The sequence below is a fragment of the Rhamphochromis sp. 'chilingali' genome (genome assembly GCF_963969265.1).
Source record: "Rhamphochromis sp. 'chilingali' genome assembly, chromosome: 4".
Taxonomy (NCBI): domain Eukaryota; kingdom Metazoa; phylum Chordata; class Actinopteri; order Cichliformes; family Cichlidae; genus Rhamphochromis; species Rhamphochromis sp. 'chilingali'.
Window position 1 is genome coordinate 20,600,709 of NC_137948.1, and position 27,642 is coordinate 20,628,350.

General features: G+C 40.3%; 3 protein-coding genes across 3 annotated transcripts; all 3 read left to right on the plus strand.

Moving 5' to 3' along the window:
- rhoh (ras homolog family member H) lies at window positions 1–6,438 on the plus strand. Its single transcript, XM_080881531.1, has 2 exons — window positions 1–844; window positions 2,088–6,438. Exon 2 carries the CDS (start codon window positions 2,535–2,537, stop codon window positions 3,120–3,122), a length of 588 nt encoding a protein of 195 aa, XP_080737657.1. The 5' UTR covers window positions 1–844; window positions 2,088–2,534; the 3' UTR covers window positions 3,123–6,438.
- Window positions 6,439–9,771: 3,333 nt separating this feature from the next.
- chrna9a (cholinergic receptor, nicotinic, alpha 9a) lies at window positions 9,772–16,392 on the plus strand (the record flags this gene model as incomplete). Its single annotated transcript, XM_080881120.1, has 7 exons — window positions 9,772–9,915; window positions 10,079–10,224; window positions 11,607–11,761; window positions 11,884–12,064; window positions 12,522–12,873; window positions 13,193–13,803; window positions 16,222–16,392. The coding sequence occupies exons 1-7, from the start codon at window positions 9,870–9,872 to the stop codon at window positions 16,390–16,392; spliced, it is 1,662 nt and encodes a 553-aa protein (XP_080737246.1). The 5' UTR covers window positions 9,772–9,869.
- A 6,315-nt stretch (window positions 16,393–22,707) lies between these two features.
- Window positions 22,708–25,335, plus strand: LOC308396249 (D(1) dopamine receptor-like). Its single transcript, XM_080881411.1, has one exon. It carries the CDS (start codon window positions 22,764–22,766, stop codon window positions 24,132–24,134), a length of 1,371 nt encoding a protein of 456 aa, XP_080737537.1. The 5' UTR covers window positions 22,708–22,763; the 3' UTR covers window positions 24,135–25,335.
- Window positions 25,336–27,642: the final 2,307 nt, after the last annotated feature.

Sequence of the window (27,642 nt, forward strand, 5' to 3'; positions counted from 1 at the left end):
AATGCACAAGTATATTGTCAACGAATTGTGTACAAATTTAAAGTTACCATTAACTCGCAATGTTAACAAAATGTGGAAACAAAAGTAAAAATTGAATACGTTTTTGCACATAAAAAAATGAATTCATCTCCTTTGATCTGTTATATTACTCAAACTCACTTCAGTTTCAACCAACACTGCCTTTTATTTAATCTTTATAGTTTAAAGCTGTAAAATCCCACTTTTCCCATCATAAATGGAAAATAAGTCGGACTTTCTGCATCTAAGGCGCAGTAAGCATATACACCTAAATGTGCTTTCTTGTTTATTAGTGACAATTAAAAAAAAAAAAAAAAACACAGCTTAGCCCCTTGTTTGCAATAATTGCCCACATCATAGTGCGATCACAGCGGCTAGTTTGGCTGCGTTAACACTGTTATAAAAGCCCTTTATAGCGTGCGCCAGCTGTGCGTAAAGTTGCAAGCAAACAGTACAAATCCACAACAGAAACAAAGTGATACGCACGGCACAGCTGCTGTGGGGGAGGCGAGCAGTAGACTCAGTCACACCTCCACACTCCAACAAGCGGATGCAATTGACTTGACTTTTCTCGTACTTTCTCACTTCCTTTCGGTGCATACGAGACATTTATTTAGGAAGGTGCCTCAATATCTCGTCTCGTTTTTGTCCTCATTAATAGCGCCCGTAGCAGGGGCGTTTAAACAAAAAAGCGGCCGGCTTCTTATGATTATTAAGAGGGCCCTTTTGGGAGTTTAACGAGTGATTTTTACCAGCTCTGTGAAGTCTACAAAGGCGGCAGCAGCCAGCATCCGCCCGTTAAAGATTGAGAAGACTGACAAGAAAGGTAGGCCGAACCATCTTCTTCTCTCTCGCCTTTATCTTTCTCTTTCTCTTTGTCTTGATACAACATCGTGTTCCTGAAGCCTTTATGACCCAGATTTTCTACTCAGTTCTGAAATTTAACAATCAATTAATTATGTAAATGATAATCTTTTAGAAATTAAAAGGGTCGTTATTAGTTGTTTTTTTTAAATTATTTTTTTAGTTTTAGTTTTTTGTTTTTAAGCAGTCAAACTTTAAAACGAAACCAATGAGCTCTTTAAAGTGTGTTCCTGAAATCTGAGAAGTGCAAATTGATAAGAACTGGATGTTTTGTAAGATTTCACAGTAAACTATAGCTACACTGTGTGAGGATGAGGATGGTAGGACAGTTCACTAGTTTAACAAATTGGTCTCATTTTTTCTCCTATTTTTAGTAAATGGCTTACATCATTTCCTCTGACCACAGACAGAATCAAATAAAAAATGATTTTAGTGAGAAATGAGCTGTGGAAAAACCACTGATTAAAGCGTCCCATCTGCGTTACGCAGGGCTTTCCATTTTGGATGACTGTGTGACATGGCAGGTGGTTTTGAGGTTGTCACTTGGTATGTCTGCTGCTTGCTTTAATAAAACCGTCAGTTTAAAAGTGAATAATGAAGATCTGCCAGTAGATTTTGTTAAACTGGGTCATTAGTTGTCAAGATTCATGTTTGTCACCTTGTTAAACTGAGACATCCTCACCCCTGGTCAGATGTCAGATTGTGGTATAAACTGCAGAATCGAGAAAGGAGACACGCAAGGTGGATCTTTTATGTGAGCTTGAGAGTTCGGAGATTTAATTTCTGAGCACCTGTTAAAGTTTACGGGATAAAGCTGTGAATTCTGGGTCACGCCCAAACACAGCAGTCTTTACTTCCGTGTTTTAATCAGAACTTTGACACAGAATTGAATCTTTATACTTAAAATTATCATAAAAAGCAAAAGTGAGTGTCATCTTCTACACACATGGCTCAAGCGGTTGACAGCTTGATTGTTTGAGCTCCTATTTCATATCATCTTCTTTCTGATCCTTTCTCTCATGCAAACATATTGTTTTAAGAGCTGCGCTGCAGGTATCTTACATGTTAGACTGCACGCTGTAGGGGAAGACTTCGTCAGACGTACAGAGAGACGTGCAAATGAAGCTTCAGCTGAACAAACTGTTCTAGGGGCTCTCCGATACCTCTTGTTTTTAAAATGCTGTGTCTTCATCTCTCTTTCCCAGCAAATCTTGGTCTTCAGTGCCGAGATTAGACCTGCCTAACAAAAAGGAGGATCTTCGAGATGGTTAGAGAGAAGGACCAGAACCTGACCAGCTGCTGCGCACATAATGCGGAAGTGAGGCGAGCTGAGATGGCCTGAAGATCTAAGAGGTTATGTGAAGCGTATATATAAATCTGTCTGTTGGAGAGGAGCTGCCTGTACACACTTATTGTCAGTGACAGGAGACACGTTGTAAGTCCCTTCAATAAACTGAATGACCACTGCAGTAGAGCATCTATTAATGAAGCTTACACCAAGCAGGGCTACACAAAACTACCGCCTGGATACGGAAGTACAGCACACAGACTGATCAGTGCTTTTGTCTGCCTTGCGGACTTTGCGTCCCTCTAAACCAAAAAAAAAAAAGTTAGGCCAAGCAACTTAAGAAGGGAAACAATCAGAGGCAATCATGAATGGCTTTTCGGAAATGTCGATTAAGTGCGTCCTAGTCGGGGACAGCGCAGTCGGAAAAACGGCCCTGCTGGTCCGCTTCACCTCAGAGACTTTCCCTGACACCTATAAGCCCACAGTGTTTGACAACACAGGGGTGGAGGTGTACATGGACGGTATCCAGATCAGCCTGGGGCTGTGGGACACGGCCGGCAATGACAGCTTCAAACAGATCCGACCAAGATCATACCAGCAGGCCGATGTTGTCCTCATCTGCTTCTCTGTGGCTAACCCCCACTCTCTCGCCAGTGTCCAGAACAAGTGGATCAATGAGGTTCGACAACACTTGCCCAGGGTACCGGTGCTGGTTGTGGCAACCCAGACAGACTTGAGGGAAATGGGTGGGCACCGGGGCACATGCATCACACCATCCGAGGGTAAACACGTGGCTCAAGATGTTAGAGCTAAAGGCTATTTGGAGTGCTCCTCCTTAGGCAACCGCGGTGTGCAGCAGGTGTTTGAGTACGCTGTGCGGACAGTTGTTAACCAGGCCAAGAAACAGGCCAGAAGACGCATGTTCAGCATGAACCAGTGTAAGGTCTTTTGACCCATTCACCTTGATTTTGTGAGCTCCTGAGCCTTTTATCATATGATCTTTTTAAACGTATTATTCAAACTCAGTTGGTGTTGTAGGGGTACAAGAACACAAATTAGGATTTCTTTAATAAACTTGTTTTTCACTAACCTCCCCACAAGACCCTAAACTGGATCAGTATTTAAACTGAGATTACACTGACTGAAAACCTAACAGACTCTGATTCATATGTTTGACTTACCCATACATGTCCTCGAGAATTGTGTTTATTCTTGGTCTAAAGGGACAAAGCATTTGTGGCGAAGGACTTTTTTCTTAATTAAAGCTTTTATTCATCAAGGATAACGTCTATAAAAACCCTAGAGACATTTTATTTAAGGGGATGAAGTAAATAACGATATGCTTGTGTTGCTGTTTCTCAGCAGTTATTTAACATACCAAGAAAACGATAATGTACGTGTCAGCTCAAAGAGCCAAATGAGAATATTTTACCACGTTGGGCTGAATGTACTCGTATATATAGTTAAATTTGATTAGATATTACCAGAAAACAAGTGTTAATTAGTCAACAAACAGTTGACAGAAATGCATACATGCTGCGTAATGTTCTCTAGATTAGATTTGCATTTTTACATGTGAGGTCTTTTTAATTAACGACAAAAATCTAAAGATGATCTCGAATTTTTTCTCAGTAAATAAGTTTTTATTTTTATTGAAATCACGCAATGTGTATTAAAAACCCCCAAAAAACCTCTACTCAGAAAATATATATAAAAAGGTCCCCCCCTATTGTGTGTGTGCATGCGTGTATTTTATTTCTGGAACAACTAAGGTTTTAACACACTGACTACAACTTCCACTGATGTGAACATTCAGTGTGTTTGTACAGTTTTACCCATAGCAGAGGGCTGAACAAATGTGCAGCCACTGGGAAGTGTATGTTACTTTGAGTGTCAGATATTCAGTCATTTTTGGTGTAATTGCATTGGATTTAAGTTTATTTGCCTGCCATTAGAAGCCTCACATTATTTGTCATGTAATGTGAATAATTTTCACTTTGATTTCAGCAAATCAACACAAATTTCTACGCAGTGCCACAGAATATGATGGGAACTTTTGTAAACATGTTGTACTTCACTATATGCATATAGTGTATATCGTGTGGCCGGTGTTTTATGTTGCTATGCTGTTTTGCATGTTTTGTGTATCCCTAACAAGTGTTATATGAAATATGGAAGCAATTAAACTCAAAGGAAGTGTGGATCAGAGTGTGTAAAAAACAGTAAGAAGTTTTATATTTTTTCAGCACATTTTGAGAATAGCTGTTTCAAACTATAAAGTGTTTGGTTATTTCTTCAAACTAATGATAAGTATGTTAAAAACACTTTGTTTGAAGAAACCTTTATCAACCAATCAAAAAGACTTGTATATACTGGCTTTCAGTAGAGTGCTGGATCACAAAAAAAAACAAAGCCCACCAAGCAGATTTGAAAAAGATCTGAACACCAATGAGCTTCCATATAAGGGCTTTACTTAATGTGTCATGTTCTGCATACAACGCTCGTCTGCAGTCTTTAGACGTCTAAGGTCTCAGACCGTTAATACGCAGCCATCTAATGTATGGGATGAGATGTATGGTTTATATAACTGTAGTAGCTGTATGATATATACTAATGCAGAGTGATGTGCAGAAAAATGTTAATGTTACTGTTGTATGATTAAATAAATTATGAATAATATGCATATTATAAAAACTTTATTCAAGTTATTAGATTTATTTATTTAGCCTAAAACTTGCTCCTGAGGGTTTTGGGACTCGTATCGGTGTAACCTGTTATACGCAGAAGCGGTATGATTAGAAATACCTTCTGGTGTTTATGTAAGGCCTTCACACTGTCAAGTGCGAAGACCAAAAATGTCAGGCTTGTCAAAAAAATTACAAGATTTTGATATTGTATGTATATTGTGTTGTATGTAAAATCAATTAAAATCAACGCACACACAGAAATCTATTTGTCTAAAGCTCCATTTCAAGTCAAAACGTAAGATATAGTCTGTAACAGTAACTCTGCAATAGCAGGCAACAAGAATAATTTTCATTATTTTGATATATGAGTTATTGACACTGTGAACATTTAGATTTTAAATGCCGTCAATACATCATCGCTTGTCCTAAACATGAGGGGTGAGACCCGTACATCAGAGAACGACACATATGGCTGAACAAATTAGTTCGTATGAAACAATTTTATTTCAGTTTAAACCAAACTTTATTGTTTTAGCTAAATGAAAGTCTAAAAAAGGACAACCAGGAAAAGCAAAGCACCAGGGACGAAGCTCAGAGGAGCTCTTCCTCCCCCCTCATGCTGTCTCCCGCTGTTTCTCTACATATCTCTGTCCTATATGGTGTTTAGAGCTGCTGAGGATGAGAGGTACAAATGAAGACTTTTGAAGGATATGGTGAAAAACACCTAACCACATCCCAGCACACACACATATAGTCTGTATATAATATAGACAAAGTTGTGCAAACACACACAACGACTCTCAACACATCTGTCCGCACACTTGAACACACACACACACACGTTTTTTTTGCACACACTGACACTTGTGCTGACAACCATACAGCTCCCTGTAGATAACACACAAGAAGAGCGTGAGCTGAAATTGATGAAACTGCAAGTCCATCAACGATGGTACAATAAGCCAGTTATCCGGGGTACAAATGAACCAGTGAGACTCTATTTGAGAGTTTGATTCATTTACTTTACAAAAAAAGTTATTAAGTTTTACAGATCAGTTTGTGTGCTAAAGTTGTGTCATATGACATGAGCACGAGAAATTAGACTTCATTCACATAATAAACATTTAACAATATAAATAAAGCCCCATGCCAAAAGTCGTTTGTCAGAATTAAATGTGTTTCTGCTACATCATGTATTTGCTTTTGAAATAAAAATAAATCAAGTGTACAAACTGGTTTTAACTTTCCTTTAATTTTGCTATCTTCTAATCGAAGCCAAATAAGCTTGTTTGTTCTGTCAGGCAAATAATCTTAACATTGATTGTTTACGTTAGCTGACTTACTGGTCCTCAATAGACTTTATAGGAGTGATACACGTGTTGTCATAGAAGCAACGTTTGTAAAGATGTTATAAAATGTATAAATATGATATGATGTGGATGTGTTACTATATCGGTTTGTGTGTTTTGTGTATTCTTGCCAAGTGTTTTCTGAAATGTTTAAGTAATTAAGTGTGAATCAAACGTATAAAAACAACAGTGAGAAGTTGTGTATTTTTTCAGCACATGAAATTGTGTGTTCATTTTCATAGACGTACAAAGGTTACACATATGATTCATAGGTTTGCTGTGCTATTAGGACATAAACAGTTTAGAAAATCTTGAGCCAGTCTCTTTATTTTCCCTCTCTTGTCAAGTTTCCTTCTGATTTTTAGTAGCAAAAGCATAATTTCTACTTTGCTGCTGGTATATTTTTGAAGGGTACTTGTAATCCAAAGATGCTGTCACATGTTCAAATGTATCTGACGACAAATGTAAATGCATGTCGGCAGTTTTATAAGTGACAAATAAGAAATGCTTGACTTTAAGAGTTCAGCGTGCTTGACAGCCTGCTGTGGTCACAGCTTTCATCTCTCATTGTGCTCTCTGCCACAGCTACCACAATACCTTATCCTTGTCTTCTGTGTCGCTGTATGCCTCTGTCTCTCTCTCTGCCTCTGTGACACACACACACACACACACACACACACACACACACACACACACACACACACACACACACACACACACACACACACACACACACACACACACACACACACTGGTGGTGTACACAACTGTATGCAGCCAAGCCACTTCATAGTCAGAGAGTGGTGGGTGTGCTTCTTTCTCATATGCCTTGGAGGAGAATTCATAAACACAAGTGTCGCTAATAACGTTAATGACAATGAGTACATTTAACTTTGGTTTTATTCCAAAGCTCTTGCACTACTGTTACAGGAAAAACAGCCACTTGTTTCCATTTTTTACAATATTGCACAAAAGAAAGAAAGAAAAAAGCAGCATATCTAATAACTGATTCCAACAGACACGATTTACTAAAAAACAAGAAGAAATAAATGTATTTGTCCTTATTTTGCATTTTTTAAATGACGTAACAATCTGATTTTCAACAATTCCAGTGAAAAATTCAATTAAAGGCCAAAAGTAACAAAGCACCTCTCAGTACTTTCCAGTCTTCTTCCTGTGGTATTCAGGCTGTAGTGGCCTCAGTCAGTATGACAGTAAGTCATCACACATCCCTAAAACTAAATGCAGCTAAAAGCAAATAAACTATCTTAATATTTTAACCTTTGTTTTTCAACGAGACAAAATCACTTCTGGAAAAAAAGGGGGCCTTTCCAGTGCGATAATGTGGCTAACTGATCTGAGCTCTATACCACAGGGCCGAAAAGTAAAGTCACACGGTGGCTACACAAACAATTCTCGCTAGACATTATTAGTTAACTGTTAATTGTTTATATATTTGATGGGATCTGGCAATATAAAATCATTTATTATATTACCAGACAGAATATTTCAGATCAAAGTGCTTTTCTTACTGCAAATGAGCTCAGTTTACCAGAACCTGCTCATTATTGTGGGAGGGCGATAATCAGTTTATACATATTTTCCTCAGTTATGGCCAAACCACTGCTCTTTGAGCTTTCTGTGCCCATGTCTTTGTCTTTATCTCCCCCTTTTCTCTCTTTTGCTCTCTCTCTCACACACACACACACACACACACACACACACACACACACACACACACACACACACACACACACACACACACACACAGCACGTACCGGCAACACACAGTGAACCAAACATTGAAATGAAGATAAGGAATGGTTTAAAAAGCTGACTTTCTCAAACTCTAAGTCTTCTATTTCACACGTTCCTTCCTCACAGACACACACACACGCATGCACGTACGCATGCACACACAGGAAACACCTGTCCTATACGAGCTCAGTACCACAGAAACTGAGTGACACATTAACACATCACATCACCATGCACACTTCTCTGCAGAATAAGACAGTAACACTATGTCAATAACATTTCTCACTGACGTTTGATTCCTTAATCCATCTTTCCCATCATCCAGAAGTATTCTTTTACTCCAGGACGCAAGGATCCATTTTTAACCAGTATTGGACTTAACCGGATGTAACCGGTGCGCTGATGTAAATTAAATAAATACTTTGAAACGTGAGCTTCTGTTTTTGCTATTATATAAATAATGTTTATCTTGTGTGTGCACAAATTAGCATAAAGTTCAAATGAAATGATTTGTGTTGATTTCCAAAGTTAAGTTTATATGTATTTCAGAATAAACAGATGAGTGCTTCTGCATTCTGTAGCTAGAGAGAGTTCTGAAACCTGTCCTAATTTTCTGCATTACTGAACAAGCGCTGAAGTTTTAGACTTTTGTGAATAAAGCTGATTGGCATTTCTTGTTCTCTTTAAGATCTGCCCTGCTTCACGTTTACATAACCTACAGCTCTGCCAACTTTAGCATCTTTACGCTGTGCGATAAATGAAAGTTAGCTTCACGTTTCATTTCCTTAGACAATAATCACTTTTTAAGCATCTTTTTACTGATGCGGAGGCTTTTGTTTTCTGTTTCATAGATGCAGACTGTAAGATTTTACAGTTTTTCTGTTTTGTTTTTACATTTTCTTCCAATGAATATGCTCGTTTAATACCTTTCTTTCCCTTTTTTCTTACTGTATTGTTGTATTTCTGAATACATGATCATAATTTCACTTTTTGGACTATGTTTTAAATAAACTCGGTTCGTATTTTGTATTTATATATTGTATAAGTACACAAAACAAGAAGATCTGAGAACAGAATCAGTTAGTCAGATTCAAGCAAACATGGAAGCAGTACTTTAGCATAAGTGTTAAAGATGCCAGGACTGCTGGGTGGTATGACAGAGATCTATTAGGTGTAGATTCCTCAACAGCTGAAGATGAAATCTGCTCTCAGTGGCTGATCTGTTGCCATGTTATTAAATTCCTGTTTACAGATTTAGACCCGGATCTGTGTAAAATTCATTGTCATGTGAAATGTTTGACTCGTTTCACATCCTCAGTGTTCCTGTTAAATGACATGAACATGGGCAAGAAAGTGTCACTGAGATGCACTGAATGTGTGTGACTGACATTTGTCATTAGCTGTGTAACACAGTAGGGTTCAGCGTGTGTGTGTGTGTGTGTGTGTGTGTGTGTGTGTGTGTGTGTGTGTGTGTGTGTGTGTGTCATACAGCTGGTTGTGGTCATGTACAGAAGTGGATGGGGCTGCAGGCATCGCATTTCACCCAGTGCATGTGTGCTATGTGATACTGCACCTGTACCTGTGTTTGAGTGTTTGTGTGGTTGTGTGTGCATGCATGTGTGATTGTGTGTGTGTGTATGTGTGTGTGATAGCTCCAGGTCCTGTTCCAGTAGCGATTACACACAGAGAGAGACAGTGACAGAGACGAACTGCGACTAACAACTAGCGAAGCATTGAGAGCTTCTGACAGGATGTAAGATTTCGAGAATTTTCTGTGGTCTCGGCTGGCTCGGCTTCAGCGAGGGAGAATGGAGATCAGAATCGAGTGACGCTGGATTAGGACACAAGCTGTCCCAGCGACTGCTTTGCTGAATAATTGATCCTTGGGCCTGTGACCGGTTAAGAATGAGGAAGGCATTGCTGATGGTTTGGATCGGCCTTTTGGTGCGAGGTCAGTTCTCATTTTGATGCCGCAGCTGTCACTAACTGTTGCACCGCTGAGGCGGGAGTTTGCTTTAATAAGCCAAGTTAGATTTGTTACTCTTCATCATCTGTAGTTTCCTTCTCTCTGTTTAGTGCAGCCTTCCATTCTCTTTCTGTGTGTTGCTCCTCAGTGTCCCATTGTGCTCAGGGTCATTATGCCCATAAACTTCTAAACGACCTGATGGAGAACTACTCCAATGCTCTGAGACCTGTAGAGGACACAGACAAAGCCCTCAATGTCTCCCTGCAGATCACTCTGTCACAGATCAAAGATATGGTGAGTAGAGAGGAACGTTTGTGGTCGCCCCCTTTTGTTACTTAAACTTTTCAATACGAGTCTGGGACGCGTATGTCCAAATCCAAGCCATCATTTCTTTAAAAGCCTGCAGGGGAATATATAATGTGGAAAAAAATTAAGGTATTTTGTAGTTTTTTTTAAATTTAATTACATTTATCAATAGCTAGGTGTATTTGTTCCCTTTTCAAACTGTGAGATGACTGCTATATTAGAAGAAACATTGTGTGGATTTGACCACTGCTTGGCCACACCGGTTCAACATTTTAACAGTGACATGCACAGTTTTTGCAATAAAATTCAGAGTGGCATTATGCCGAGGTTGCACTTTAACCCTTTAAAGCATGGACAATGAAACCATTGCAGACAATTCCAATAAAAAATTAAATATATGAGTTTTAATTTGTGTCATATTTTCTACATCTGGCTTTTCCCCCTCAAATGTATTGCTTAAAGATGTATTATGCAATTTATTTTGGATTTTCAGAGGAGTAAAAAATCCCACTGATGATGCAAAAGTCCTAAAAACCCAGAAAAAAATCCATATATTTAATATGCTTCAGTAGGTGTTAAGGGTTAAGATGGTGTGTAATAAAAAACAAATAATGCGGTATTATGTGGTAACATTTTACATCGATCTGATGACAATCTGAGCTGTAGAGATAAGAAATTTAAGAAGCAGCTGACAGTCACATTTTCCTGTAACATGTTTCAGATGATTTATTGTACAGTGGTAATAACTCACATACACTCAGCCTCCACTTTATTAGGCATGCCTGCGCAGACTAATGCAATTAAAAACACTCACCCGCTCCATCTTTTTGACACTCAGTCGTGTATGTTTTAGTGCTGAGGTTGCTCTGCGGTTGTCATAATGAAGATAAGCAATGTTGCAACTGAATAAAGATATAATCATATTTATGCTAATTTGAAGAAATTGCGATTTCCAAATGCCAAGCACCCACCAAACCCCATGGTTCCCACACTTAGTCCCCTTTATACCAGCCTGCTGTGTTAGACCCTCACTGGCTGTTATGAAACTCCACGCCTCCAGTTTGAAACTCAAGCATTCAGTAACAAATTTACATTTCTAAAAGCACTAGCTGGGAAACCCAGATCATTTAACCTTTGTAGGCCTCTTCTCAGATCTGACAAAGAGGCTGTTTTCACAGAGCTTCTTTACTCCCAGTGGTCACATCTTCAGAGCTACAGATAAAGATGGGTTTCAGCATACAGCCTTTCAGTGTACTGTGAGGATCACACTCAGGATAATGTAATATAAAGTAGGAGTCTTCAAGTGTACTCCGTTTGTGGGAGCCATAAATCGAGGCACTGTCACTGTGTCTATGTTCGTGTGTGTTTAGGATGAGAGGAATCAGGTGTTAACCACATACCTGTGGATCAGGCAGGTCTGGCATGATGCCTACCTGAAGTGGGACAAAGAGGAATATGATGACCTTGAAATGATCAACATCCCCAGTGACCTGGTTTGGAAGCCCGACATTGTCCTCTATAACAAGTCAGTAACAAACAAAGACAGAAGAACAGAAAGAAGATGAGGAATCATATTTTTATAGTTAATCAAATGGAAAAGGTGCATCTGATCGAGCTCACGCATTCCTTCTGTTTTTGTCCACGTAGAGCAGATGAGGAGTCGTCAGGCCCATCCAACACTAACGTGAAGCTGCGTTACAACGGAGAGATCATCTGGGACTCTCCGGCCATCACAAAGAGCTCTTGTGTGGTGGACGTCTCCTACTTCCCCTTTGACTGGCAGCAGTGCAATCTCACATTTGGCTCCTGGACCTACAATGGAAACCAGGTGTGTCTGCACACAGGGAGCATGTAGAGCAAGAAGGAGACAGATATATGGCTGACAAACACATAGTGTCTTAAATATTTATCAGTATGTTCTCACTGCTGAACTCAGTGATAGAAAGTATGGAAACACTCATGGACACTACTGAGTGAACAGATGAACACAAGCAAAATGTGCTAAAGTAGATGTTTAAGGAGCTTATTTCTCCATACAGTTGTGGTAGAAGTTTAAATACACTCATTGTGGTAATTTTGAGCTTTTCTTTGAACTGTTGTTTTCCAGGGTGGAATGATTTTCTAATTTGCAACACTGGGTTTAAGTTATTGTGGTGGGTGTTGTTTTTGTGTGATTTAAATGTTCATTTTCTTGGTTTTAACATGATTTCATCATCGTAGTTCTACTTGTTTGTACATGTTTCACTAACATCTTTTCATCGTGCTTTTGTATGGACTCCACACAGGTGGACATCAGTTTGGGCATGGACAGCGGGGACCTGTCTGACTTTGTGGAGAATGTGGAGTGGGAGTGTCACGGCATGCCAGCGGTTAGAAACGTCATGATGTATGGCTGCTGTTCCGATCCTTACACTGAAATCACCTACACCCTGCTCCTGAAGAGGCGCTCCTCCTTCTACATCTTCAACTTGCTCCTCCCCTGCTTACTCATCTCCTTCCTGGCTCCGCTGGGCTTCTACCTTCCAGCCGACTCGGGGGAGAAAGTTTCCTTGGGGGTGACGGTTCTGCTGGCGCTCACTGTGTTCCAGTTGTTGGTGGCTGAGAGCATGCCTCCTGCAGAAAGCATGCCCTACATAGGTCTGATTTATTTATGGAAGTATGGAAACTGTAGAAAGTCATAATAAAAACAGGCATAATAAAAATGCATAAAAATTCATTCAAAAATATAAAGCACAAGGTCAAAATTTTGACAGATTTTACACATAAATCGGGGCCCCACTGGTTACTTAGTCTTGTGGTTATATATTAAAATTTTGCATGGTATCTCAAGATAAATAAACCAGTATTACCTACTTTTAAGCTACCCATACACTTGACCCTATGTATTTATTATTTTTACAGACTTTTTAATAGACTCTATTTATAAATCTGTAATTTCTTCTATCTTCCTTTTTAGGGAAGTACTACATTGCCACCATGACTATGATCACAGCCTCCACTTCTCTCACCATCTTCATCATGAACATTCATTTCTGCGGTGCTGAAGCCAAACCAGTCCCTTACTGGGCTAAGGTGCTCATCATTGACTACATGTCAAAAATCTTCTTTGTCTATGAAGTCGGGGAGAACTGCACCACGCCAGAAAGCGAGAGGACCCCGCTCTACCCAGAGGAACCAATGGGTGATAAGAGCTGCTACCATGACGACCGCTTCCATGATGGCTTCTACTATACTGACAGTGATCCAAACAAATACAGCAATGGGAATGGTGTACATCATCACAAAAACCATCACAAAAGACAAGCAAATGGCAACACCAACAGCAGGCATCACCATTACAACAACCATAACAACCACGCTTCCAGGCTGGAGAGGGGTGACGCAAAGCATGAGCCCACTCAGCGTTACCACCACATCAGGAGGGATGAACTAGATTACCAGGCTCCTCGGCATCCACTGCACCTCCAACACCTGAATGGGGGGTTTAAGGAGCAGATCCTCTATTCCTCAGAGAAGATTCAAGTCCCTGCCTGTCCCTGCTGCTGCCCCTCTATCCAACATAAACAGGTGACACTTCATGCTGTTTCATCCTTTACTACTTTTAAACGCAACTAATATTAATTTAGAAGCGATATGTAGGACTTTTATATGTTTAATATTTTTTATTGCCAGTGTGTGAGTGGTAAAATGACATCTTCTCCATGTCTTTGGGTTGCCCCTTACAGCCTGTGAACTTGGTGAATGGGGAAGGAGTTATTTTCATTTTAATGATCCCTCCCTCAGTGTCTCTCTTCTGCCCCTTTGCCATTACGGAACAATAGCTGGCAAGGAACAAGGAAATGTACAAACCACAAAACAGTTTGTTTCATCACAGCATAAACTCTAAAAGAAACTCCAGATAAGGACAGAAACCAATGAGTAATCAATTAATGAGGATTTTTCTTTAAAAATGTTAGCGAGGACACAAACTAAGATTAGTGAGCTAGCTGCTATGTTGGCAAGTCAGAAATCCATTTGTGTTGGCCAGGGGTTAAACTGTGCTTTGTCAGATAGGGGAAACCCTAATATCTGGTTTAGTTGTGCAACCTCGGAAAACCACCTAGAAATAGACACACAAAACTTTAGAAGCTTATTTCTGCCACTGGAAGGAAAATGCCAGGAAGATTTAGATCAAAGTCAAAATTTTTTAGATATTATCCAGAAGTTTGGGGTTAAATACCTGGAAATTTCAAGCTACTTCTGAATGATCTATAAAAGCTTGTATTGTGAGTTCCAGTAGATTGGTTTTCTTTGCATATAGACCATTAACACTCTGTTCCTGCTGATCTGAAGCTTACTGATCTTTTGGGATTTAACTGAACTGAACAATATGTAAGCTGATCAGCTTAAATATAAATTGATGTCTTGATGTAACCGTACACTGACAATGAACGCCACAGACTACCCTGCACCAGTCCAACATATTGCATCACTGTAAACTTCACTACAGTACTGCAAACTAACCAGTTTATCCAGTATTAATCTGTACTAAACTTCCCAGTATTTTCATGGATGAAGCATTGAGCCAATATCTCATTTTTAAAAAATCATGCGTGATTTAGAAACACAGTGCTGAGAAAGAAAAAAATATGTTGAGGGTGTAAGTGGGAGTTGGATATTATTTTCTTTATATTAAGCAAGCATCTTATGGTATCAGGAGGAAGCAGCACCTGACTACAGCATTAGGGAACCGGTTTCTAGTCCAAATTCTTAAAATTGTTAGCATGTCTACCTATCGATCCCGTTGTTGGTTCTTGCACTCGTACTACAATCAACTGATTTCAGTTTGCATTTCAGAGGAGGAAAATAGCGACAGTCTAGAGCGTAGATATGGACATTTATTTTATTATTATTGCACAAAAGGACAAAATAAATGGTAAAGTGGAAAACTGCATCCAGGACAGAAACAAACACATCATGCTGCTAACACAACTTTGGGTTTTTGAAAGCATCTGCCAAGAGGGCATGCTAACGTTAAGCTAGTCAAGAATCCAGAGTGAAATCTGAGTGAATGCTGACTGCAGCAGCAAGACCCTGAACTTCAACTGGTATAAAGCAGATGAGCAGTTAGGCTGCATCCTGGGAAATGCTGGAACATCATAACCGGATAGTTTCAGTCCACTTTAACACTTGGAATTGTTGCTAACACTGGCTAACATGAGGCAGAAGAAAACCAAATAGGACAACCTCAAGAGAAAAAGCCAACCCCAAGCTTTCTTCTTGCTAATGTTAGGTAATTTTAGCCTGCCTAACTATCGAATGTAGTGCGAGTAAGCTAATTTATTCAGACCCTCAGGGCTGCCATGGCTGGTAATCTGGATCGTTTTAAATGGCTTAATCAGTAAATTAATTTATCAGCAAAGTTATAAATAGCTTGCAAACCTTTTTTTATGCACATGAACACCAAAATGCTTCATCAGCCAACGTAAGCCATGGTGCATCTTAAGTGTTGAGTCCGACTGTGTGTTTATCCAAGAATAAATAAAAGCAATGGTACAAAGCAAGAAACTGTTTCCCACAGAAAAGGGGGGAAAATGAGGAAGATTATAAGGAGGAGACACTGGACTCACCTGACAGCACTGATAGTAGTAAAACTTCCAGGGAAAAATCTTTTTAAAAACCTTATTTGGGGGAAAGCCAGCAATTTGTAACAGTGTTTTTGTTAGACTTCCCTGGTGATGTATTCTCATGCCCTGGTGTCCTTTGAAATTAAATTAAATTTAGACGATGTTTCAAACTAAGTGTGTTAAAGCATAAAGGAACTACAGCAAATGCAACACTGCAACATAACAGCGCTGAACGGTCTGGTATGAACCTCTTGCTGTCATGTAAATTCTAGAAACTTATAGACTGCAGTTTGTCTAATGGCCACAAGTGTCATTAGCAGCAATGGCTTTCTGGATGTTATATAAATAACCTTTAAGTGTCCATCTGTCCTTTCTTCAGGTGGTTAAGAACATCGAGTACATTGCAAACTGTTTCCGTGAGCAGAGAGCCACGTGCATCAAGGTAGCAGAGTGGAAGAAAGTTGCCAAGGTGATGGATCGGTTTTTTATGTGGATCTTTTTCGTCATGGTCTTCCTCATGAGCATTCTCATCATTGCCAAGGCGTCTTGATAGCTTCTTCTACTTTTCATCGACACTAAACCTCCAGTCTTGTTACACCTCTGTTCGACTTTAATGCAACGTGAGACAAATGAAGACTATTTTGTCCGCAAGAAAACCGTGTTTCATGTCAGTATTGTGTGTGTGTGTGTGTGTGTGTGTGTGTGTGTGTGTGTGTGTGTGTGTGTGTGTGTGTGTGTGTGTGTTTGTGTGCGTGTATGTAAGTGTTTGTCTGGGGTTTTTGTTTTGTTTCGACGTAAAGAAGACGAGGTCACTGCACACAAATCATCCATTTAACCACACGTGTGCACGGAAAGCCTCTCGGTTAGTTTATGTAAGATCTGTTTGCATGTGTCACAGAGCAGTGGAGCAGTAAGACAATCCAGGCCTTGCCTTGAACATGCATGGACTCTATTATTGATGAGCTAACAGCCAAACATCCAGCTATAGGCATTACATTTCTTGCCTTACGTTTTAAGCAACCAGAGGATGCTATTTTCCAGAGTTGGCTACGATGTGGGAGGGAGCACCAAGAGGAAAACCTGAAATACTTTTGAAACAGTGTAAATGTCGATGACACAGCCTATGAATCACATCTATCCTTATAGACACTATCACTGGTAGATCGTGTGAGTTAATGCTGTTAAAGCCACATGAAACTGACATTGGTTTACAAAACAAATTTCCCACGTGTGGGACTAATAAAGGTTATCTTATCTTATCTTATCTTATCTTATCTTAAGTTCTCCATACTTGAAGAGAAAAGGTGAACATTTACCTCACAAAGACTTTTAACACACTATCTGACCTTAGTGATACTTTTTCACAATAAAGGGTGATGCACTCTACCTTATTGCTAATTTACACTTTGCTCAATGGCACAATTAAAAATAAACCTTTGATATTGTGTTATTAAAAATGATTGTTGCTCAGTTTGTGGTGGTTTAAATCTTATTTGGTGTGTTTGTGAATTCTGTCCCCTTCTTATTGTCCTGTTTTTGTTTTTGTTTTTTTTATATAAAATGCAGCTTATAAACTTAACATTGTATCTTATCCATATCACAGACACTCATTTTCCCTCACCTGTTTTTTTTTGATGATTAGCAGTTTGTTTGGACTGTAGAGGGCAGGCAACTGAATGAACCTGGTTTATTTTATTTAAATGTTTCAATTCAGAAAAGAGCCTCTGGAGGGCAGATTAGGTCAAATTAGAGACGATTCAGTCACTGACTGAATGAATTAATGAATGAACTTGCATAACCAAATGTCCCATAGATACTTTAACAGTACAAGAGGTAAAAACAGAGGATAGAATCATAAATTAATGTATTAGCACTTTTTCTATAAGTCAGTACTCATTAAAATCAGGTAGACAAGCATATAAAACACACACACACACACACACACACACACACACACACACACACACACACACACACACACACACACACACACACACACACACACACACACACACACACAGCATGATCCAACACGACTGGTTTGGCAGTGGGTGAAGGTCTGGGAGGGAAATCCTTGAAATCTTATACAGATTTTCACATTTTTGGCCAACAGTCAGAGGTTGGGCTCGTTCAGTGGGCCTCTGGTTCCTTCTGGAGGACAATGATCATCCTCATGTGGCCAGAGTGTGTAGACAGTTCCTGGATGGCAAAAGCATTAATGCAACTGACTGGCTCTCATGTTCCTAAATAAAAAACACAAAACAACAACAACAAAAAAGTACATTGTTCTTTAAATCTTTTTCGAATTGGAAGGAAATATTAGTAATAGAAAGTAATAAAGTTTATTGCAGGCTTAAATTGAAGTTCATTATTATTTATCTTCCCATTTTCAGACACCAAATAAATTCCTTCATAGCTGACTAAATGATTTTCTTTCTGCAGTATTTTTTAAAAAATTACATCAATAATAAAAAAAACAATCAATTGTTGCTTAATCTTTAAAAAAAAGTCTACTGTCCTCCTTGTCATTGCTGTCACAAAGACATCGCTGTCAGGCTGTTATGAGAAGAACTAATCTTTGCTTCCATCTAGTGGAGTTTGGAAAAAGAAATACTGAGTTAGCCTACAGTTAGCAGCGTGCTATGAAAGCAACACGAAGGACAACATTTAGCTGATAATTTCCTCTCGCCAAGAGATGCAACACAAAGTTATTGCAAAGACTTTTAGACATTCTTGTGCAGATGTGTCTGCTTCAGTCTGTTTCTTTGGATTGTTTGACCTCAACAAGGACAGAATAACAACTCATTTTTGACCCCTGGTACCTAAATGACAAATACATATATAAATATCACATTACTATCCTGTTGACAACACTCCTCCCAACCTCTTCACAAACTGCTTGTATCTGCATTATCAGGCTGCTTCTTTCTGGACTGTGTTTTCTCAGAGCAGAGGCCTGCTGAGCCGAGTGCTTCAGATATACAAACTTTCTTCAATCATGAGAAAAAAAGCAGTAATGACAGTTAGAGTCCAGAGGGACCATATGGTCTGACATACCTACCGAGATATCTACAGAACTACAGTGTTTTGGGAGAATAATGAGGATAAACAATAATTCATGTCATTCATCAGTTTTGCACTTTGCTTTTTCCTTCCTTGTTCACAAAAAGTGAAGAAGAAAGTGGAAGAAGAAAGGTGTATTAGCCTCCTCTACTTCCTAGATAGGAGGAAAAAGAGGAAGTGAGACAGAACTAATAGACATTTCTTGGTGGTGCACATCCATGAACGGGGTGTGATAGGTGGGAGCAGGAATCTGGCTGAGCTGCTGGCCACAAGAGATGGAAAGTACTATGTTGTAGCAAAGAACAGGTGCTGGAAGTCATTTTGCTTGGTGGATATTATGAAGCAAGGTAATTAAAAAAAAAAAGCACAAAATCACAGGAAATTGCTAGAAAATGGATGAAGATGTAGCTCATCACCTACAGATGAAGAAGTGGTTATTGAATGAGAACTAGGAGCAGCAGAATGTAACAAATTAGCACTATGAGAGAAATTTAAAGATGGTTCAGCAAAAATCAGAGGAAGGAGAAACTGGTAAGAGAAATGGGGAGGATTTTAGGGGAGAGCCTGAGGAAAATGACAGAAAGGAGAAGATACAAGAGAAGCAGTTGACTGAAGTTCTGAGTAAGACTTGACTGATAAGACCTCACAAAGTTACCAACATGTTTGAGGAGCAGGTGGAGTAGAAAGAGAAAGGGATAAAATCAATGGAGGAGAGGATCTAAAAAGATTACAGTAAAAAAATAAAAATACTGAAGGGGAAGTTCAGGAAATACAAAAGGGAAGATGTGACGAGAGTTTCTTTGAAGACACTTAAATTAATTCGTCCAGAGTTCAGAGGAGAAGAGGGGGAAAAGCAAATGGATGATGGACTCACAGATCAGAGGAAGAAAATTCACAAAGAAATGGACATGCAGATGGAAAAGCAGAGGATGGAAAAGCTGAGAACTGAGGCCCTTCGAGGATGAAGTAAAACCCATCAAAATAAAGTTTGAGCAACAAAAGGTTAGTGAAGAAAGCCCCAAGAGACACTGGAGGACAACCTGTGAAGAGAACGAGAAAAGTGCGACAAGGAAATCCCAAAGATGGAAAAGCAGTTTGACAGTAAGTGTTAGGATCTCTGCAGAGAGACAGCACAGGGACAAGAGATGAGACTGAATGCAGCTTTGTGAATGCTGGAACTTACCACTGTGTACAATAACAGCACTAACACTTTGTGTTAAATGTTTACCATTCATGTGTTTGCTGGCACAATAATTACTATTATTAATTACTATAATATGCTCTGGCCTTTAAACTGTCTTCTTTGATTTGACCATTACCTGCAACAGGGAGTTAATGCCCATGTGTAAACACTTTCATTTCAACGAAGAGACCTAATTCCTTTGTATGTCTTACCCTGCCAAAAGCACAAAAAAAGTACAAAATCTCAACGGTGACAGACATAATCTGATGATCACCTCCACGCCCTCTGCTTTGTGCTGCTATCTCTATCTCTTACATTTAAACCTTTTTTCGAATAAAATCCCATTGCCATTAATAAAGATCAAATATTGCTTGAGTGCTATTTCAGCATCATTACCGATGTTGTGACTTCAACTGTGCCATCTGCTTCTGTTCCCAGCCAAAAACTCTGCTTTTATCCACTGCCCTGTGCGTCTGTGTGTGTCTGTGTTTGAGTGCACTTGTATTACTGATGTTGTGGGAACAGACCATTATTCTGTTTATACAGTCTTGACCTAACTCTGTTTTGGAGACAAAATATGAATTCCAGTAATGTAAATTACTTTATTTCAGCTGAGCACTTGTTCTCCGACTTCGTTTCAGTGTTCACCTGAAAGTATAGTGAGTAAAGTAGTAGTCTGAGTTTGGGTTAGATTAAGTCTCCAGAAAAGAAGTTTATGTCAAAGTCCTCTGAAGAAATGTGTATGCATGTCATGTATATATATATATATATATAATATATAACAGCTAAGATACTGCGCAGGACCCTCAAGCTCCCAGGCCTCAGGTAGAGGACCCGAGCTTGAAGGATTGACCGTGTTTTTTTTTTATACTTCAAGTTTGGGTTCTCTACCAGAGGCCTGGCAGATAAAACAGTACAACACAGTGCATGAATACATGGTAAAACAAAACATAAGGGAATACAGTCTGAATCTCTGAGAGTTAATATTAAAAAAACACCATATCACCATCATCGTAAGTAACAGCCAGCAGTCTGTTAACTTATTATAAGACTGAAAATGTGACAAACTGGATTTTGTAGGTGTTTTTGTTACCTTTGGATACAGGCCAGCTGTCTCCTGGTCAGTCAAAGCATCTTTTTGAGCAGAAAATCAAACTATTGTTGTGAAATTGAATAATTTGATACTGTAACAATTCTCCTGTGTCCTTGACCAAAGCATGGATTTACAGAAATTATGTGAAAATAATGATTAGCTGATAAACCAATATAATGAGATTAAGGACGTGATTGTTTGGATACTGGGTGATTGAGGGAAAATAAACACTACAAATGATGTGACTGACTTCACTGTTTTGAAAACATGCAAATATTTTTGAGTGAAACCAGATGAAGAGATGTCATGGTCCTGGGTCTTTTGATGCAACGTTGTGTGTTATGGACTCTTTTTTAATTAATGGATAATTGCAGATATTATGTTTGTTTACATCCTCAGGCTATATTTTTAATACTTGGCTATAGTTGTCTTATATTCCGTTTCAGTTTATTCTGCCTGCTGTGTGTTTCCCGTACCTTGTTAAGTCTCCGGCTCTGTCTTAGCTGTCTCCTGTTTTAGTTAGTTAGTTTTGTTTTGGTAACTTTTGTGTCATTTTTTAGGTTTTAGTTAAGTTTAGTTAAGGGTTTAGTTTAACTTTAGTTCCAGCTGTGCTCCCACCTCTTGTGTATTTATTTTCTGAGGCTCCTCTCTAGTAGTGTGCTCCTGTATTTTGTGTTTTCCCTTAGTTTTTCCTTAGCTTCTGAGTTTTCTGCATTTTTCCAGCACTGTCTTGGCTTTTGTATTTTTGGTTTTTGTGAGAATACTAAAATACAAAGCAATACAACTTTTTGGAGTTAAGGACTGTTTCTGTGTCCTGCATTTGGGTCCACACTCTGCCTGCCACATAGACTATCTTGACAACTATATTTAGATAATAAACCAAAAAGCCATGTATTCCTGTCATACATAAATATTCAAGACACTGTTATAAATAAAGATTAGAGACACTGAATGTGTCTGTGAGGAAAGAAAAAACAAAGAAAACCAAAACGAATATCCTGATTCAAATGCATGAAACAAAAAAATTGTAATAATAAAACGCTATGGGGGGATTTTAGTTTCAGCATTTCTGGCTGTAATCTCTATGAACTGAAAAACTGGCCTAAATTAATGGGAACATCTGTAAAGGAAAGTCTTTTGTGTGTTTGTGTTGAATCATCCTGCTTTCATTTAGTTACAGCAACGTCTCCACTGATGGTAAGAGTCCTGAGATTAGGAAAATAAGAGAGAGAGAGAGAGCGAGAGTGAGAGACCGGGAAGGGATTAATCTCAAACAGTAATGCAGAATGAAACTGTTCACAGAGAAAATTAAAAATGGCTCGACATGATTTCTGCTTTTCTCAGGTGGCAAACTTCTCTCAGCTCTGCGCGTCTGGGAGCTGTGCTGTCAGCAGTGAGCATAGCTGGTGGTGCATCAGGTCCCCAGTCAGTCTGCTGTGCGCTCAGAGCAGAAGCTGAGATCAGCCCGAGTGGAGCAGGACACTCAGTCGCCACTGTGGGTTACCATTAAGACTCTTGTTTTGTTAGTGGCGAGGATTCTCGCACTTTAACTTCGACATGTGGCCGAGCGCAGGACGAGGCGATGAATAATACAACCGGCTTGGCGCTGGTAGGAGCTAGGAGCCGGGAAGGGTTACCGGCGCACCGCGTCTTGACGGGCTGTGTTCTGGCGCTGCTCATCATTTGGACACTTTTAGGTAACTTCACGGTGTGCGCGGCCGTTTATCGCTATCGGCACCTGCGCGCAAAAGTAACCAACGTCTTCATCGTGTCGTTGGCTCTGTCGGACCTCCTGGTGGCCGTGCTGGTGATGCCGTGGAAAGCGGTGGCCGAAGTGGCCGGTTTCTGGCCGTTCGGGGGCTTCTGTAAAACCTGGCTGGCCTGCGACATCATGTGTTCAACGGCCTCCATCCTAAACCTGTGCGTCATTAGTGTGGACCGATACTGGGCCATCTCCAACCCGTTTCGCTATGAGAGGAGTATGAATAGGAGGGTTGCATCCGTCATCATCGGTGTGACCTGGACAGTGTCTGTGGTCATCTCCTTCGTTCCTGTACAGCTAAACTGGCACCGGGCGGAGATCGGTGACCCAACCGGGGAGAATCCGGCGCACTACGGTAGTAGTATTGACAGCTGTGACTCAAGCCTCAGCCGCACATATGCCATCTCCTCCTCCCTCATCAGCTTCTACATCCCGGTCGCGATCATGATTGTGACATACACACGCATCTACCGGATAGCCCAAATGCAGATACGCATGATATCCTCCTTGGAGCGGGCTGCTGAGCACGCGCAGAGTTGCCGCTCGGACGTTCCTGAACTGATTTCACACCTGTGCACAGAAATGAGCACCCGCTCGTCTCAGTCTCACATCAGTCTACATCCGGACTGCCAGCCCTCTAATCAGTCACACTGCGAGCTCAAAGTCTCCATCAGAAAAGAGACAAAAGTGCTCAAAACTCTGAGCATCATAATGGGCGTGTTCGTCTGCTGCTGGCTGCCTTTCTTTATCCTCAACTGCGCTCTGCCTTTCTGTCCCGGACCAGCTGCTCCGGCGGCCCAACGCGGCCCTTACTGCGTTAGCGAAAAAACTTTTGATGTCTTTGTGTGGATCGGCTGGAGCAATTCGTCTCTAAACCCGGTCATATATGCGTTCAACGCGGACTTCAGAGACGCTTTCCTGCGCCTGTTGCGCTGCCGGGGACGCGGATTTTTGGCCGCGGTGAGTGCCGCGGTGGAGACGGTAATGGCGAGTAACCAGGCGGGAAACTCCAAGCGAGAAAGCCCGACGAAGGTGAGGCTGGACGTCTCCTGCGCGACAAACACGAGGGGAAGTGAGGACAGCGGGAACACTACGGTGACTGTGTTTTATCACAGAGGGACGAGGTCAGAACAAGTGACGGACACTGAGGACAGGAGCGACAGAGACAAGCTGACGCACATTCCCATCTGAGCGGGATCATTTCAGGGGTCGAGGGGTAAGGCAAACACAAGGAGAACAGACTAAACCCCGGATGTAGAGGGACAGGAAAAGTGAAGCACTGAATTTTTCCCACCAGGGAGATCTCGAGGACCCACAAAATAACCCACCTTACTGCTACACTACATCTGGATGTCTTCTAAAGTCTTTTTCCCATCCTGGGATTAGGGAGTGTGTTTGGATAACTGTGGGTGGTGCAGCTGTTTCTACCTGTGTGTAGACATAAGCTTTATCTTTGCTGATCAGTGCCCAACAAAATCTTTAGGTTAAAATATTCTGAATCAAAATTTGAAGGGGGGCTGTTGAAAAGTTTATAAAAATAGCAGGCTGAATTAGGTGGAGAAGAAAAAGGGAGAAAATATGACCCTTTTATGAAGAAAATATATATAGTTGTACTTTGGAAGTAAAGGGGACACCCGTAGGTGAATACATGCTTGAATCAGGCAGAGGGAGGTGCATCCTTCTCATCCTCACCTCCAGCTTTCAGATCGGAGTAGATGTTTTACATGGATGGGTGGATTAACAGAAAAATTTACTCAGTAGGACAGAGGTTTTGCAGAGTGGCCATTCAAAAGGCAAATAGCTGGCTTTCCTCTCTCTCTTCCCCCAGTGTGGAGAGAGATTTACCAGAGGTCAGGATTTTTGTGACTCTCTAGAAATGGGATTATGTAAGTAACTCACATTAGCACCCGTCAGCTGTGCATCTTGGTGGATGCACGGTGCACTCTGTTACCCCCGCACACCCCCACCTAACCCAGCCACCCCTCCCTCTTTCCCCTGAAAGAAACAATCATGAATTATTTGTAGTGGTTGTTCCTGTGAAAGATGTCCTGACCAGCAAGAACACAGAAGCTTTTATGGTGACAACTCCTGAAAACACAAGATGTGATTCTTTGCAGTAAGGCTGATGCAGAAATGGCCACCACAAGAGCAGAGGCACGCAGTCTCGTCTGCTCTGGATGAACTTTCTGCATATTTTCATCTGTTCATTTTAATTTCACAGGACCTTGTTGGTGTTAAATATGAACGCGTCTGTTGTGACCTGAAAGAGCCACCAAGCCTTAATGGAACCAACAAGAAATATGTTTTTCAACTGCAGTTTGTTTCTAAAACCACACACACATAAGCCTGTAAACCAGAATTTGCTGTTTTCCCACTTTTATTTGTGTTTTAAGGCCTAAACAAAAAAGTAAAGGTGACTTTCTGTATTACTCATTTCCAGTCTATACTCACTGGCTACTTGATTAGGTATACTTTTGGAACTGCTTGTTAATACAAATATCCAATCAGCCAATCACACTGGAGCAACTGGTCAGGATTACCTGCTGAAGTTCAAACTGAGCATAAGAATGGGCAAGAAAGTCAATTTAAGTGACTTTAAACATGAAATGGTTTAGGATTTACAGAAAACGGGCTGAATGTCCAGTGAGCAGCAGGTCTCTGGGTGAAAATTGATATTGATATCAGCAGTCAGAGGAAAATGGCTAGACTGCTTCGAACTGATAGGAAGGCAGGAGAATATCAAATAACTAATTGTTCCAATTAAGGTATGTGGAAGAAAATCTCTGGCACAATATGTCATATTTTGAAGCCCAAGCAGAAGACCACGTGTGGTACCACTCCTATCAGGTAAGAACAGGAAACTGAGGCTACAAAGTCTGGATCCATCCTTGTTGATGCATCGTATATCAGGATAATCGTTTATGTCACAAAGCTTAATTAATATTAAATTGGTTTCTTGAACATGACGGTGAGTTCACTGTACTGAAATAGCCTCCGCAGATTCCAATCCAACAGCGCATTTGGGATGTGTTGGAACAGGAGGTTGACATCATGCATGTGCAACTAACAAATTTGCTGCAACAGTGTGATGCTATCATGCCAACATGGACAAAAATCTCAGAGGAATGTTTCCAGCACTTGTGAAACCTGGGACTTCTTTAGCCCTACTGCTAATCCAAAAAAAATGGAACTTCCTTTTCTTTTGAATAGAGTTGTGAAAAGCTCTATTAAACCCATGTTAACTTTTTTCCTGACATCAATATATTAGCTGTTTCTCAAACCAAAGAAGCCCTTCCTGAATAGGCTGTACCTCATAGCATAGCACCTAGTTTTTCCAAATAAAACCATCATAAATGTTCCAAGAGGCATTAACATGAGTAACATGGTTGAATGACAACAATTAGTCTAGTAGACGGTGACTGCAACACCTTCCTCTGTCAGCACAGCTTTCAGTCAATGTGGTTACAGTCCAAACTTTAAACGTTAAAATCCAAACAGGTGAGTTATAAAAACCTTTATGGTCCAAAGTTTGAACACATATTATGAGTGAAGTTACATTTTAGCTTAATACATCAAATATATTTTTCAAGATACAGGGAGTGCAGAATTATTAGGCAAGTTGTATTTCTGAGGAATAATTTTATTATTGAACAACAACCATGTTCTCAATGAACCCAAAAAACTCATTAATATCAAAGCTGAATGTTTTTGGAAGTAGTTTTTAGTTTGTTTTTAGTTTTAGCCATTTTAGGGGGATATCTGTGTGTGCAGGTGACTATTACTGTGCATAATTATTAGGCAACTTAACAAAAAACAAATATATACCCATTTCAATTATTTATTTTTACCAGTGACACCAATATAACATCTCCACATTCACAAATATACATTTCTGACATTCAAAAACAAAACAAAAACAAATCAGCGACCAATATAGCCACCTTTCTTTGCAAGGACACTCAAAAGCCTGCCATCCATGGATTCTGTCAGTGTTTTGATCTGTTCACCATCAACATTGCGTGCAGCAGCAACCACAGCCTCCCAGACACTGTTCAGAGAGGTGTACTGTTTTCCCTCCTTGTAAATCTCACATTTGATGATGGACCACAGGTTCTCAATGGGGTTCAGATCAGGTGAACAAGGTGGCCATGTCATTAGTTTTTCTTCTTTTATACCCTTTCTTGCCAGCCACGCTGTGGAGTACTTGGACGCGTGTGATGGAGCATTGTCCTGCATGAAAATCATGTTTTTCTTGAAGGATGCAGACTTCTTCCTGTACCACTGCTTGAAGAAGGTGTCTTCCAGAAACTGGCAGTAGGACTGGGAGTTGAGCTTGATTCCATCCTCAACCCGAAAAGGCCCCACAAGTTCATCTTTGATGATACCAGCCCAAACCAGTACTCCACCTCCACCTTGCTGGCGTCTGAGTCGGACTGGAGCTCTCTGCCCTTTACCAATCCAGCCACGGGCCCATCCATCTGGCCCATCAAGACTCACTCTCATTTCATCAGTCCATAAAACCTTAGAAAAATCAGTCTTGAGATATTTCTTGGCCCAGTCTTGACGTTTCAGCTTGTGTGTCTTGTTCAGTGGTGGTCGTCTTTCAGCCTTTCTTACCTTGGCCATGTCTCTGAGTATTGCACACCTTGTGCTTTTGGGCACTCCAGTGATGTTGCAGCTCTGAAATATGGCCAAACTG

Bases quoted from the DNA above. Each gene is read 5' to 3' on its own strand.
- LOC308396249 (XM_080881411.1), top strand. From the start codon at position 22,764: ATGAATAATACAACCGGCTTGGCGCTGGTAGGAGCTAGGAGCCGGGAA.
- rhoh (XM_080881531.1), top strand. From the start codon at position 2,535: ATGAATGGCTTTTCGGAAATGTCGATTAAGTGCGTCCTAGTCGGGGAC.